At 39.0% G+C, this 15,771-nt stretch overlaps 1 protein-coding gene across 1 annotated transcript in view; it reads right to left on the bottom strand.

Annotated features, from left to right (window-relative positions):
- LOC128666683 (gastrula zinc finger protein XlCGF48.2-like) overlaps nt 1–15,771 on the bottom strand; it is a 150,792-nt gene that overhangs the window by 129,539 nt on the left and 5,482 nt on the right. The window contains exons 2-3 of the mRNA XM_053721412.1: nt 10,588–10,693; nt 8,933–9,037 (exon numbers count right to left, since the gene is read on the bottom strand). Coding sequence (XP_053577387.1) covers nt 8,933–9,037; nt 10,588–10,665 — 183 coding nt within the window. The 5' untranslated portion in view covers nt 10,666–10,693. The remainder of the gene's footprint in view (nt 1–8,932; nt 9,038–10,587; nt 10,694–15,771) is intronic.

Below are 15,771 nucleotides of genomic sequence, written 5' to 3'. Positions count from 1 at the left end.
AGAAGAGTACCGGGGACCGCCCATTCATGCTGACAGACTTGGCGGGCTTCTTGCTCTGCTTGGATTTATTCCAGGACTGAGCCGGCTCTTGGTTTGCTCTGGCTTAGCGGAGGACTGCTGACAATGGGCTTTATCAGAAAGAAAATGGTCCCTTAGACTAGTTCTTATTCTCTTACAGTAGGAGGGCACCCTTGCCCCCTGTGACCTTGGAGATAATTGACTCCAGGCCTAGACTAAACAAAATCTTATACTTAAAGGGAGTGAAAGAAGTCTAGACTTAGAAGTCATATCCGCAGATCATGATGTCAGCCAGAGCCCAACGGGCCTGAGCAGAAAATCTGAAGCCTTAGCATTCAGACAAATAATTTGCTTAATAGCATCACAGATACAAGAATAAGCAACCCTCAAGGCCGTAATTCTTTCCTGAATAACCTCGAGGGGACCTCTCCACCCCGATCAAATCCTATAAGGAGTCGCACCCGTAGGTAGTTTCTCCAGCAACCGCAGCAACAGCCGCCGCCGGTTGAAACAAATATCCCGTATGTTGAAACATCTTTCTTAACAGAGTTCCCATCTTTTATCCATGGGCTCTTTAAACAAAGAGCTATCCTCAAGCGGGATAGCAGTATGTTTAGCAGGGGTGAAGATAGCGCCATCCCTTTTAGGGACGGAACCCCACAACTCCAAAGAGAGTCCAGGACCGGGAACAATTTCTTAAAGGAAGAAGAGAGGGAAAAGGAAATCAATCCTGTCCCATTCATTCTTAATAATGTTCGCCATCTAACAGGAGCAAGAAAGGATAAGGTACCACCCTGTCCCCAAACTCTATCCAATTTAGGAATCAAAGGTTCATCAGGCAATTTGGCCTCTGGAACCTCTAAATTCGCCAAAACTTCCTTTAGAAGAAAGCGCAAATTCCTAAAACTTAAGTCTGGTTCCTCCCCAGTTGGAGGTTTAGAGGCAGCAGACTCCTATCCAGAATGTTCATACTCTGAAGTCTCAGAAAGAACTTAATCCTCAGGTAACCTTATTAGTTAAATCCAATAAATTATCTGATGTACTCTGGGAAGGAGTGCAATATGTTACCTTTCGCTTGCGCTTAGCAGGGCGAGGTAAAGCATTAAAGGCCACAGACACCGCCGTCTGAACTGCGCAGTAACGTCTGGTGGAAAAAGGCCCAATCAAATCCTATAAGGAGTCGCACCCGTAGGTAGTTTCTCCAGCAACCGCGGCAACAGCCGCCGCCGGTTGAAACAAATATCCCGTATGTTGAAACATCTTTCTTAACAGAGTTCCCATCTTTTATCCATGGGCTCTTTAAACAAAGAGCTATCCTCAAGTGGGATAGCAGTATGTTTAGCAGGGGTGAAGATAGCGCCATCCCTTTTAGGGACGGAACCCATCAACTCCAAAGAGAGTCCAGGACCGGGAACAATTTCTTAAAGGAAGAAGAGAGGGAAAAGAAAATCAATCCTGTCCCATTCATTCTTAATAATGTTCGCCATCTAACAGGAGCAAGAAAGGATAAGGTACCACCCTGTCCCCAAACTCTATCCAATTTAGGAATCAAAGGTTCATCAGGCAATTTGGCCTCTGGAACCTCTAAATTCGCCAAAACTTCCTTTAGAAGAAAGTGCAAATTCCTAAAACTTAAGTCTGGTACCTCCGCAGCCGGAGGTTTAGAGGCAGCAGACTCCGATCCAGAATGTTCATACTCTGAAGTCTCAGAAAGAACTTAATCCTCAGATAAACTTATTAGTTAAATCCAATAAATTATCTGATGTACTCTGGGAAGGAGTGCAATATGTAACCTTTCGCTTGAGCTTAGCAGGGCGAGGTAAAGCATTAAAGGCCACAGACACCGCCGTCTGAACTGCGCAGTAATGTCTGGTGGAAAAAGACCCTTTCCAGATGGAGAATCAGCAATGCTACGGGAAACTGCATGTGTAGAGAGAGAAGAATTGTAGGGTAAGCACCTCGCTGGACGACAACTCCTCAGAGGTGGACGGCTCAGTGGTATCAAACATGTTTGAAATTATACATTATCAAGGCATATGGAACATAGTTGAAAGGGCGGATCTAAGGCCTCCTCACCATATAAACAGGAATTGCTCTTTAGGAATAGAGGGAGTGCCCTCTAAAGTAACAGAATCCTCCGTCACTAGTGCAATAACCGAGAACTATAAAAAATAAAACAATCTAATTTTATTCACAAAAACAGCACCCTTATACCCCAATGGCTGGGGCACTCACCACCTCCTATGACCCAGACAGTACAGAGAGTTATGACTTCTCTCTGATAGTCACCAGGTCAGGAAAGAGGAAATGAAAACTATGCCATGCAGGACCGTCTGCTATGAGAAAAAGCGCGCCAAATTTGTAAGCTGCACAGCTCTCAAAGTGAAAGTGAAACCTGTATATTCCATAACAGCCTATGAGCCCATAACATCTCACACATAAAGCAGCATAAAATCAAATAAACATATAAGATTATTCCCCACTGTTTAATAATCCCCCTCAGGAGATATTAACCCTTGATTCTATACAGATAAAAGGAGTCACACTGTGACCGTGTCTTCTTGCGTTATCATACATGTATAAAAAATTAAACGATCTTACCAGAATCTATGCCATGGAACAGTAACACGGCCCTTCAAGTTTGATAGATAGTAGAGTTGCTCCTGACATGGACTTGAGTGAAGAAAGCAGGCAGCGAAACTCGTCAATGCTGATTGCTTATGGAGCTGTTAATATAATTTGGGATGGTTTCGCAGAAAGACTCTCCCTGCATCTACGGACTCTAACTTTCATCCATGCTCTCACTGAGAGGCTGACAGGACTACTTAAAACTCCAGTCCCATCTCGAAGAGTACTACCCTCCATAAGAGACTACTCCAAAATCTTCTGACACTTCTCTGCCAACCTCCTTTGACGAAAGGCAAAGAATGACTGGGGTTATGAAGAAGTGGGGGAGGTATTTAAGCCTTTCGCTGGGGTGTCTTTGCCTCCTCCTGGTGGCCAGGTTCAGTATTTCCCAAAAGTAAGGAATGCAGCTGTGGACTCTTCCCATATCAAGAAGGAAATTATCCTTATGCGTTTCATGCCTGACGGGGTATGATCAGATAATTCACCTCCTTCCCTTTTTGATGGAACCGCAGCCAATCAGCAACACTCACGCTAATTCTTAGAAAACGGAACCACCATAAAAAGTGTAAACATTGTTAAAATCATAAAACACAACAATATTGCTGCTCACTGAATAATCAAAATATTAAATTAAACGTTTACAATCAAATTCCACTCCCAGTACATACGTAGTGCAATAAGATAACTAATTTGCATTTTACCAAAAAGATAAATATGTGTTTAAACTATTCTAAATTATACATTAGCAAGTTTGCAATAACCTTAGTAAAATTTGGCAAAATGAATAAATAAATAAATAAATAAATAAGGTGATCAATAGTTGCGTTTCGGCTCGGAAGGTCAGTTGATTGGAAGTGAATTGTTATCCATTTGGGCACAGAAGTGTCTTTAACCCGCTATGTCTTCTGAACCATGTACTGTATATGGATTGTGACCTATGAAATATTAGGAGTGGTTATTCAGTGTAATGAATATTTGTTTATCTATGTTTTTCAAGATCTATTTTTGCAACAAAGTTACGAGTGAATCACGCTTTGCACATTTTCACTTTTTTGAACAGCCCTGAAAATATTGATATCAGGGTAAAAGGTACCGAAACACATAGGGGTAGATTCAACAAGGGCCGAATGGCCCTTGTTCCCGTGCGACCCTTCAGGCTCGTCGGAAACAAAAGTTATGAAGCAGTGGTCTAAAGACTGCTGCTCCATAACTTGTCCGCTGCCTCTGAGGCTGTGGTCTTCAATCCGCCCAATACTATACGATCGGGCTAATTGACACCCCCTGCTAGTAGCCGATTGGCATGTGAATCTGCAGGAAGGGGCATTGCACAAGCAGTTCACAAAAACTGCTTGTGCAATGATAAATGCTGAAAGCGCATGCTGTCTGCATTTATCGATGTGTGACAGACATGATATGCTACATCGTATCATGTCCGCTCGCACATTAATAAATTGGCCCCTTAGCGGTTCTTAAGGGGACTTTGCATGGTTTTTTTCACATTTCAACATGGAGGATGAAAATGTCAGTTTGAATAAAACGATTTTTAATTTAGAACAAAGAAAGAGCTTTTTTGATAAAGTGTTTTTAACATCAGGAAATATGTACAGTGCAACTAAAGATTTAAAAGACTAGTCCATGACTAACATGTAGATGTATTTTTTAAAGTTTCATTAGTTGTTTAAAAAGTGACAAAATAAGTGTAAAGTTTTAGTGTCTATAAAACACTGGGAGCTGCCATGTTGTAACTTGTGTTACCTTCTCTGCTGTGGCCAATTAGGGTCAGTTATAAATAGGTCATTAGAGTGTGAAGCCAATGGTTGTGCTGGATTTAACAGTATTCTGCACTTCCATTTCTAACAGGAACTGAAAAGCTCACAATTTCAGAATGGAATTACAGGCAAAGAGGACAAAATAAATAATGAAAGTATATTGCAGAGCTGTTTTATTATATACAATTTATCATTTTATATTACCATCTCTAAGTGTTTAATGTCCCTTTAAGGCTTTTAAGGCGGATGAGAATTATGCAGGATTAAAAGCAAATATGAGAATTAAGATCAAGAAATTGGATGGTGAATTAGCAACTCGAAAGGGCAAAAAATTAAATTGTGACCAAGAAGACTACATGAATAAGGTGTATGATTGGTCAAGATTTCAAAAAAGACCAAGAAGGTTTGATAGGAGAAGAAATGCTGATGGATCAAATCAACAACATAAAAATAATAAAACCAAAAGAGAACCGTACTGATTCCACATCAAGTTCTGCTCCAAAATCTATTTAAAAAATAAAGCTAGCAGACGAGTGGCTTTCTCATCAATGGAAGGGGAAACCTCTGATCCTGATTCAGCCTCCTCAGGAGCGAGCAGTGGCAATGCATCTTCCTCCGCTTCTTTTTTCTCCCCACCCCTCTTTCTCGTTTCAGGAATCATCGGATAGTGAATCTGAAGAACGAGTAGTGGGACCAAAAGTTGATAACACCGGTGTCCCTTTAGGAGGAAAAAATCCGTAGAGCAGGAAGAAGAAGAAAATCCAAAAGGAGTTACAAGAAGGACTAGTCCTTACGGTTATTAATTTATCAGACTATCAGTTCAGCCCTGACCATATTAATATCTTATCTAAAGGCCTAGGCTTTGCTCCAATGAATGTATTCTCTACCTTTAAAACAGTGTTGGACTTTAATAAATTTTTGAGAAAATTGGCGTTAAAAAGATCTTTCCACACCAATGAGAAGCCTGAGGATACAGAAATTAAGGATTTAATTTTAAATAATGATTTAGGCTATACCTTGTATCACTTTAACTTTCAGGACTGCTGCTCTTTGGAACAATTAAGGGGTTTGGAAACGAATGTGGGTTTATTGAATGATGATGATTTACCTAAACCTATAAAAAGAGAGGTCAGATTTTTATCCGACTAATTTTAGGGGAACACATTAAAATATTTTTCATCAAAGGGTTGAACAGGAAATCATTAAACTTGAAAATGAGAGTAGGAACTTTCATCAGAATGTAATTGCTAAAGACAGATTAGCTATAGAAGAATTGAGCCATAACCAGGACATTGTCATCCGGTCATCTGATAAGGGTGGCAATGTCGTGGTTATGAACAAAGTAGATTACTTTGAAGAGGCTAAGAGACAGCTACAGGATGGTAATATCTATAAATGTTTAACACATAATCCTATGAGGGAATTAAAAGGCAAAATTGAAAAGCTATTAAATTAAGCAGTTGCTTAAGGTGTACTAAGGGAAGAGGAAGTTGATTACTTGATCCCAGAGTTTCCTATAGTTCCTATTTTTCATTTATTACCCAAGATACACAAAGATCCTAAAAAAACATGAAATAGGTTCCCTATTTGAGTTATCTAAGTGGGTTGAGTCTATTTTGCAGCCATTGGTTAAGAATTTGAGCAGTTATCTTAGGGATTCTGGCCATTTCTTGGCCATTTTGGACAATATGAAGTGGCAGAAAAGATACAGATGAATAGTAATAGATGCAACCTCATTATACTCAAGTATACCACACTCATTGTGCATTAAAGATATCAAATATTTTCTGGACAGAGGTACTGTTTTTCGGAGGAATTCAAAGTCTTCTTGTGTGAGGTGGTTGAGTTCCTACTAAAACATAATTTTTTTCATGTTTGATCAAATATATTACTTACAGATCTGCGGTACTGCAATGGGGGCCAAATTTGCCCCCTCATTTGCGAATCTATTTGTAGGATGGTGGGAACTCAACTACCTCTATGAGGATGTTAATCCCTTTTCAGAATGACATCGTACAGTACAATAGATTTATAGATTATCTAATATTTATTGTAAAGGATCCCTTTAATTTTGATGAGTTATTGAGATATGTCAATGAACTGGAATTGAGATTCACTGGAGAAATGTCTCTTAACAAAATATTTTTTTTGGATCTGGAACTAACGGGCTCAAAGGATCTTGGCCTTATTGTCACTGACAAATTTCGAAAACCATCCTCAGGGAACACGATTCTACATGCTTCATCATGTCATCCAACGCATTTGATTGAATCAATTCCTAGGAGTCAATTCTTAAGATTAAAATGAAACACCAATTCAGAGATGTGCTTTTAAGCTCAGGCTAATAAACTCATAAGTAGGTTAAAAACTAGGGGTTATAATGAAAATCAATTACTATGAACCCTAGATGAGGTGAAGGGAATGGATTTAGAAAGAAAGAAATAGAGTAATAAGAGAAATCGGAACTCATGTGTAAAGGCTCGGTCAGTGGTTTTCTCTACATAATATTCGGTACAGTTTAAAGAAGTTTGTGACATTTTAAGACGTATTTTACCGGTACTTAGGGGTGATGATATTTTAGCTCAAATTCTAAACAACATCAAGTATGTTTTAAAAAAGTAACCCACCCTAGCTACTAGACTCTCACCAAGTCTAGTAGTTTGCAATGTCAGCAATTCAACTGGAAATTGGTTGAGAAGATTGGGAACTTTTGAATGTGGTACTAGGGCCTGTTGCACATGTAATTTTGTCATGAAGGGAGAATCATTCCAAAGTACGGTCATTAGTAAAGAGTACCAAATAAAACATTATGGTAATTGTGGCACTGAATACGCAGAATATATTCTAGAATGTAAAGTCTGTAAGGAACAATATGTAGGACAAACTACACATAGTCTTAGGTCCAGGTTTGGAGAACATAAGAGAGACATAATTAACTATAATAAGGATTACAGTGTAGCAAGACATTTCAACAGTATACACTTTACCAATGAACTGAAGATGGAAATTAAGATCATAGACATTGCAACATTATCACCCAGGGGAGGAAATAAATAGCTAATGAAAAAGGAATTATATTGAATATACGCATTTAAAACCAGAACGCCCCTAGGTATGAACAGAGAGTGGGACATGAGTTATTTTGTAGAGTAGTTTTTAAAGACCAACCCAATGTTTGTATACACATGGGTATTTTTTTGCCTGAAGGTAAATTTACATATTAAGACGGATGTTGGTAGGTTGGATCCGTTTATTTATTTATTATACTTTGTACATGTGTGTATGAATTGCGATCACCTGTGCATCTAAACTAAAGGCTCCTTTTTTTGGAACAGCAATTCTCTGTTTTGCTTTGCTATGTTGATATTTGCACAGATCTAATATAGAACAATATGTTTATAAAGCGAGACTGAAGCCATGCAATTTGATGTTACTTGTTTCTAACATGTGTACATGGGTTCGTATGTATAATGTATAATATAATCATTATGACTTAAGAATTCCATCTTTAAAACGTTTCTGGAAACCGCAACTATTGGTCACCTTATTTATTTATTTTGCCAAATTTTACTAAGATAGGTTATTGCAAACTTGCTAACGTATAATTTAGAATAGTTTAAACACATATTTATATTTTTGGTAAAATGTAAATTAGTTATCTTATTGCACTGCGTATGTACTGGGAGTGGAATTGGATTGTACAATTTAATTTAATATTTTGATTATTCAGTGAACAGCAATATTGTTGTGTTTTATAATTTTAACAATGTTTTCCTTTTATGGTGGTTCCGTTTTCTAAGAATCAGTGTGTGTGTTGCTGATTGGCTGCGGTTCCATCAAAAAGGAAGGAGGTGAATTGTCTGATCATCCTATGATTAAGTGCCGACAGGCACGAAACTCTTAAGTATTATTTTTGTCCTCCAGTGTTGGTGTGTATTTTTAACCGATTATGCATTAAAGTTTTGGGTTTTATTATTTTTTCACTTCCCTAGAGTGCTGCCTTTTCTTCCTTTTTTGTTGTTGTTATTTTATGGCTGGCTCGGCCGCAGGCGTGCACCAGTATAGTGTGTTTAGTGCGGCACGTCTTGTGTGGTAACAGTACCTCCCCCTTGCATTCCTATTCGGGGAAGATCAGTATCTGAATCTGGAGCCGTGCCGATGGATGTCTTATAATAAAGGGATCATCCTTCTTTTTAAACAATAAACGCAAACAAAGTGAGAGGAATGTATAATTGAACTTCCCAATTTTAGGCACAATTTGCTTTAAAAAAATCAGAGGATTTAGCAATATGCGGATTTATAGGTGCAATTTTAGGAGAATTGCTTTGATAAATCCTGCTTTTAGTGTGAAAAAGTAGTATACCCCATAAACAGAATGAGCGAGGGCATGTCAGGCTGCAATCAGCCTATTCTAATATTTTCAAAAATTTTAAATGCATGTAAATGAAACACATGTGTAAACAAATACATCTGGTCACAGGGATATGCAGCTACTATTAAGACATATTCCATCTCACCTCCCCTGTCAGCAGATACATGATCTGCAGGGTGTGGGTCAGTATTCTCTCTGTCGCCATCTTGTCCCCGGTCATGTGACTCGCTGTCAGTGAGTTAGTCACACGCTGCAAGAGTGAGACATAAATACATAACTGACCCCTCTCACATCACGTGTGTATGTGCAGGTATTATCTATATATGACATATGTACATATGCTTATGGCCATTCTATACAATAGCACTTCCTCTTCTGCACTATGTGTTTATACCATATAAATACCAGTTTATCTTTATTAGCCTAAGCCTGACATCACTACATAAGCTGCCTATTGCTGTGTATGTGCGGTATTATCTATATATGACATATGTACATATGCTTATGGCCATTCTATACAATAGCACTTCCTCTTCTGCACTATGTGTTTATACCATATAAATACCAGTTTATCTTTATTAGCCTAAGCCTGACATCACTACATAAGCTGCCTATTGCTGTGTATTTGCGGTATTATCTATATATGACATATGTACATATGCTTATGGCCATTCTATACAATAGCACTTCCTCTTCTGCACTATGTGTTTATACCATATAAATACCAGTTTACTCTTTATTAGCCTAAGCCTGACATCACTACATAAGCTGCCTATTGCTGTGTATGTGCAGGTATTATCTATATATGACATATGTACATATGCTTATGGCCATTCTATACAATAGCACTTCCTCTATGCACTATGTGTTTATACCATATAAATACCAGTTTATCTTTATTAGCCTAAGCCTGACATCACTACATAAGCTGCCTATTGCTGTGTATGTGCGGTATTATCTATATATGACATATGTACATATGCTTATAGCCATTCTATACAATAGCACTTCCTCTTCTGCACTACTTGTTTATACCATATAAATACCAGTTTACTCTTTATTAGCCTAAGTCTGACATCACTACATAAGCTGCCTATTGCTGTGTATGTGCGGTATTATCTATATATGACATATGTACATATGCTTATGGCCATTCTATACAATAGCACTTCCTCTTCTGCACTATGTGTTTATACCATATAAATACCAGTTTATCTTTATTAGCCTAAGTCTGACATCACTACATAAGCTGCCTATTGCTGTGTATGTGCCGGTATTATCTATATATGACATATGTACATATGCTTATAGCCATTCTATACAATAGCACTTCCTCTTCTGCACTATGTGTTTATACCATATAAATACCAGTTTATATTTATTAGCCTAAGTCTGACATCACTACATAAGCTGCCTATTGCTGTGTATGTGCGGTATTATCTATATATGACATATGTACATATGCTTATGGCCATTCTATACAATAGCACTTCCTCTTCTGCACTATGTGTTTATACCATATAAATACCAGTTTATCTTTATTAGCCTAAGTCTGACATTACTACATAAGCTGCCTATTGCTGTGTATGGGGATAATGGAACAAATCACTAAAGGCTGCTGGGAAATAACGGTCTCCTCAGGTGAATTTCCCAGAACAACTCTACACTTTGATATTTGTACAAACACCTTAAACACTGGCTCTTTCTTTACCTCTGAGCATCATTCACCTCTTGTTGCTAAGCAACTAATACACAGTCACTGCAGGCGGTTACCGTGGTGACGTTATGGTGCTTTCTCACCTCTCCCGTCAGCAGGTAGAGAATCTCCAGGATGTGATTCAGGATCCGCTCAGGCATCTTCTTCTTTATCTTGTTCATGGTCAGCTATATTGTGTAACACTGAGACCTGCAGCCGTGGCACATACATGTCAGATATTACCTACATGTCACAGTTTACATACATGTCACACATTACACACGTCACACACTACATACATGTCACACATTACATACATGTCAGAGATTACATACATGTCACACATTACACACGTCACACACTACATACATGTCAGAGATTACATACATGTCAGAGATTACATATGTGTCACACATTACATACGTGTCACACATTACATACATGTCACACATTACAAACGTGTCACACATTACATACATGTCACACATTACATACATGTCACACATTACAAACGTGTCACACATTACATACATGTCACACATTACATACGTGTCACACATTACATACATGTCAATTGTATGTCAATTTCTTGTGGAAATCTCTGCCTCGCTCCACAAGACTCTCCCCTAGTTTTGAAAGCTTCAAGCGCTCCCTAAAGACTCTACTGTTCAGGGATGCATACAACCTACAATAATCTTTCTTTATACCAGTTCCTCTCCTCCATTGCTATCCCTTAGGCATGTAAGCCTAAGAGTCCAGCTGTTTGTAGATCACCTTCTTAAGAGCTGACTACAACAGTGCAACTCTTGGCAGGGCCCTCGACCCATTTGATACCTATAATTGTTTTGTTGTACTCAGCTTTTGTTTATAACGCTGCGGAATCTGTTGGCGCTCTACAAATAACCGATAATAATAATAATTACATACATGTCAAATATTGCATAAGTCAGACATTACATACATGTCAGATATTACATACATGTCAGAGATTACACATATGGGAATATTAACCATATACACATATAAACACAAACTTTCATATACACATATAAACACACACCAATAAATATACATATGTACCCACACATCTATCACTAAACCCCAGAAATATACCCCAGTGCCTTACAAACAGATATATAATATTATAGAGTGGTTTTCTCTGCCTGCCACACACACACAGGACCCTCTCAGCACATTATATACACCCTCTCTGTACATTATATACACACACAGCACCCTCTCAATACATTATATACACACACACAGCACCCTCTCAATACATTATACACACACAGCACCCTCTCAGTACATTATATACACACACACAGCACCCTCTCAGTACATTATATACACACACACAGCACCCTCTCAGTACATTATATACACACACAGCACCTTCTCAGTACATTATATATAAACACACAGCACCCTCTCAGTACATTATATACACACACACAGCACCCTCTCAGTACATTATATACACACACAGCACCCTCTCAGTACATTATATACACACACAGCACCCTCTCAGTACATTATATACACACACACAGCACCCTCTCCGTACATTATATACACACACACAGCACCCCCTCAGTATATTATATATACACACACAGCACCCCCTCAGTACATTATATATACACACACAGCACCCTCTCAGTACATTATATATACACACACACAGCACCCCCTCAGTACATTATATACACACACAGCACCCTCTCAGTACATTATACACACACAACACCCTCTCAGTACATTATATACACACATACACAACACCCTCTCAGTACATTATACACACACACACATACACAACACCCTCTCAGTACATTATATACACACACACAGAACCCTCTCAGTACATTATATACACACACAGCACCCTCTCAGTACATTATACACACACAACACCCTCTCAGTACATTATATACACACATACACAACACCCTCTCAGTACATTATATACACACACACAGAACCCTCTCAGTACATTATATACACACACACAGCACCCTCTCAGTACATTATATACACACACACAGCACCCTCTCAGTACATTATATACACACACACAGAACCCTCTCAGTACATTATATACACACACACAGAACCCTCTCAGTACATTATATACACACACACAGCACCCTCTCAGTACATTATATACACACACAGCACCCTCTCAGTACATTATATACACACACACAGAACCCTCTCAGTACATTATATACACACACACAGCACCCTCTCAGTACATTATATACACACACAACACCCTCTCAGTACATTATATACACACACAGCACCCTCTGAGTACATTATATACACACAGCACCCTCTCAGTACATTATATACACACACACAGCACCCTCTCAATACATTATATACACACACAGCACCCTCTCAGTACATTATATACACACACACAGCACCCTCTCAGTACATTATATACACACACAACACCCTCTCAGTACATTATATACATACACAACACCCTCTCAGTACATTATATACACACACAACACCCTCTCAGTACATTATACACATACACAACACCCTCTCAGTACATTATATACACACACACAGCACCCTCTCAATACATTATATACACACACAGCACCCTCTCAGTACATTATATACACACACACAGCACCCTCTCAGTACATTATATACACACACAACACCCTCTCAGTACATTATATACACACACACAGCACCCTCTCAGTACATTATATATACACACAGCACCCTCTCAGTACATTATATATACACACAACACCCTCTCAGTACATTATATACACACATACACAACACCCTCTCAGTACATTATATACACACACACAGCACCCTCTCAATAAATTATATACACACACAGCACCCTCTCAGTACATTATATACACACACACACACAGCACCCTCTCAGTACATTATACACACACACAGCACCCTCTCAGTACATTATATACACACACACAGCACCCTCTCAGTACATTATATATACACACAGCACCCTCTCAGTACATTATACACACACACAGCACCCTCTCAGTACATTATATATACACACACAGCACCCTCTCAGTACATTATACACACATATACACAACACCCTCTCAGTACATTATATACACACACACAGCACCCTCTCAGTACATTATATATACACACACAGCACCCTCTCAGTACATTATATATACACACACAGCACCCTCTCAGTACATTATATATACACACACAGCACCCTCTCAGTACATTATATACACACACACAGCACCCTCTCAGTACTTTATATACAGACACACAGCACCCTCTCAGTACATTATACACACACACAGCACCCTCTCAGTACATTATACACACACACAGCACCCTCTCAGTACATTATATATACACACACAGCACCCTCTCAGTACATTATATACACACACACAGCACCCTCTCAGTACTTTATATACAGACACACAGCACCCTCTCAGTACATTATATATACACACACAGCACCCTCTCAGTACATTATATATACACACACAGCACCCTCTCAGTACATTATATACACACACAGCACCCTCTCAGTACATTATATATACACACACAGCACCCTCTCAGTACATTATATACACACACACAGCACCCTCTCAGTACATTATATACACACACACAGCACCCTCTCAGTACATTATATATACACACATACACCCTCTCAGTACATTATATACACACACAGGACAGCACCCTCTCAGTACATTATATACACACACACAGCACCCTCTCAGTACATTATATATACACACACAGCACCCTCTCAGTACATTATATATACACACAGCACCCTCTCAGTACATTATATATACACACACACAGCACCCTCTCCGTACATTATATACACACACATCACCCTCTCAGTACATTATATATACACACACACAGCACCCCCTCAGAACATTATATATACACACACACAGCACCCCCTCAGTACATTATATATACACACACAGCACCCTCTCAGTACATTATATACACACACAGCACCCTCTCAGTACATTATATACACACACACAGCACCCTCTAAGTACTTTATATACAGACACACAGCACCCTCTCAGTACATTATATATACACACACAGCACCCTCTCAGTACATTATATACACACACACAGCACCCTCTCAGTACATTATATACACACACAGCACCCTCTCAGTACATTATATATACACACACAGCACCCTCTCAGTACATTATATACACACACACACAGCACCCTCTCAGTACATTATATACACACACACAGCACCCTCTCAGTACATTATATACACACAAAGCACCCTCTCAGTACATTATATATACACACATACACCCTCTCAGTACATTATATACACACACAGGACAGCACCCTCTCAGTACATTATATACACACACACAGCACCCTCTCAGTACATTATATATACACACACAGCACCCTCTCAGTACATTATATATACACAGAGCACCCTCTCAGTACATTATATATACACACACACAGCACCCTCTCCGTACATTATATACACACACATCACCCTCTCAGTACATTATATATACACACACACAGCACCCCCTCAGTACATTATATATACACACACACAGCACCCCCTCAGTACATTATATATACACACACAGCACCCTCTCAGTACATCATATACACACACAGCACCCTCTCAGTACATTATACACACACATACACAACACCCTCTCAGTACATTATATACACACATACACAACACCCTCTCAGTACATTATATACACACACACAGAACCCTCTCAGTACATTATATACACACACACAGCACCCTCTCAGTACATTATATACACACACACAGCACCCTCTCAGTACATTATACACACACACACAGCACCCTCTCAGTACATTATATACACACACACAGCACCCTCTCAGTACATTATATACACACACACAGCACCCTCTCAGTACATTATATACACACACACACACACACACACAGAGAACCCTCTCAGTACATTATATACACACACACAGCACCCTCTCAGTACATTATATACACACACACAGCACCCTCTCAGTACATTATATACACACATACACAACACCCTCTCAGTACATTATATACACACATACACAACACCCTCTCAGTACATTATATACACACACACAGCACCCTCTCAGTACATTATATACACACACACAGAACCCTCTCAGTACATTATATACACACACACAGAACCCTCTCAGTACATTATATACACACACACAGCACCCTCTCAGTACAT

Source organism: Bombina bombina, chromosome 7, assembly GCF_027579735.1.
Source record: "Bombina bombina isolate aBomBom1 chromosome 7, aBomBom1.pri, whole genome shotgun sequence".
NCBI lineage: Eukaryota > Metazoa > Chordata > Amphibia > Anura > Bombinatoridae > Bombina > Bombina bombina.
Note: the sequence above shows the minus strand (reverse complement) of the source record. Positions and strands in the feature narration are given on the sequence as shown.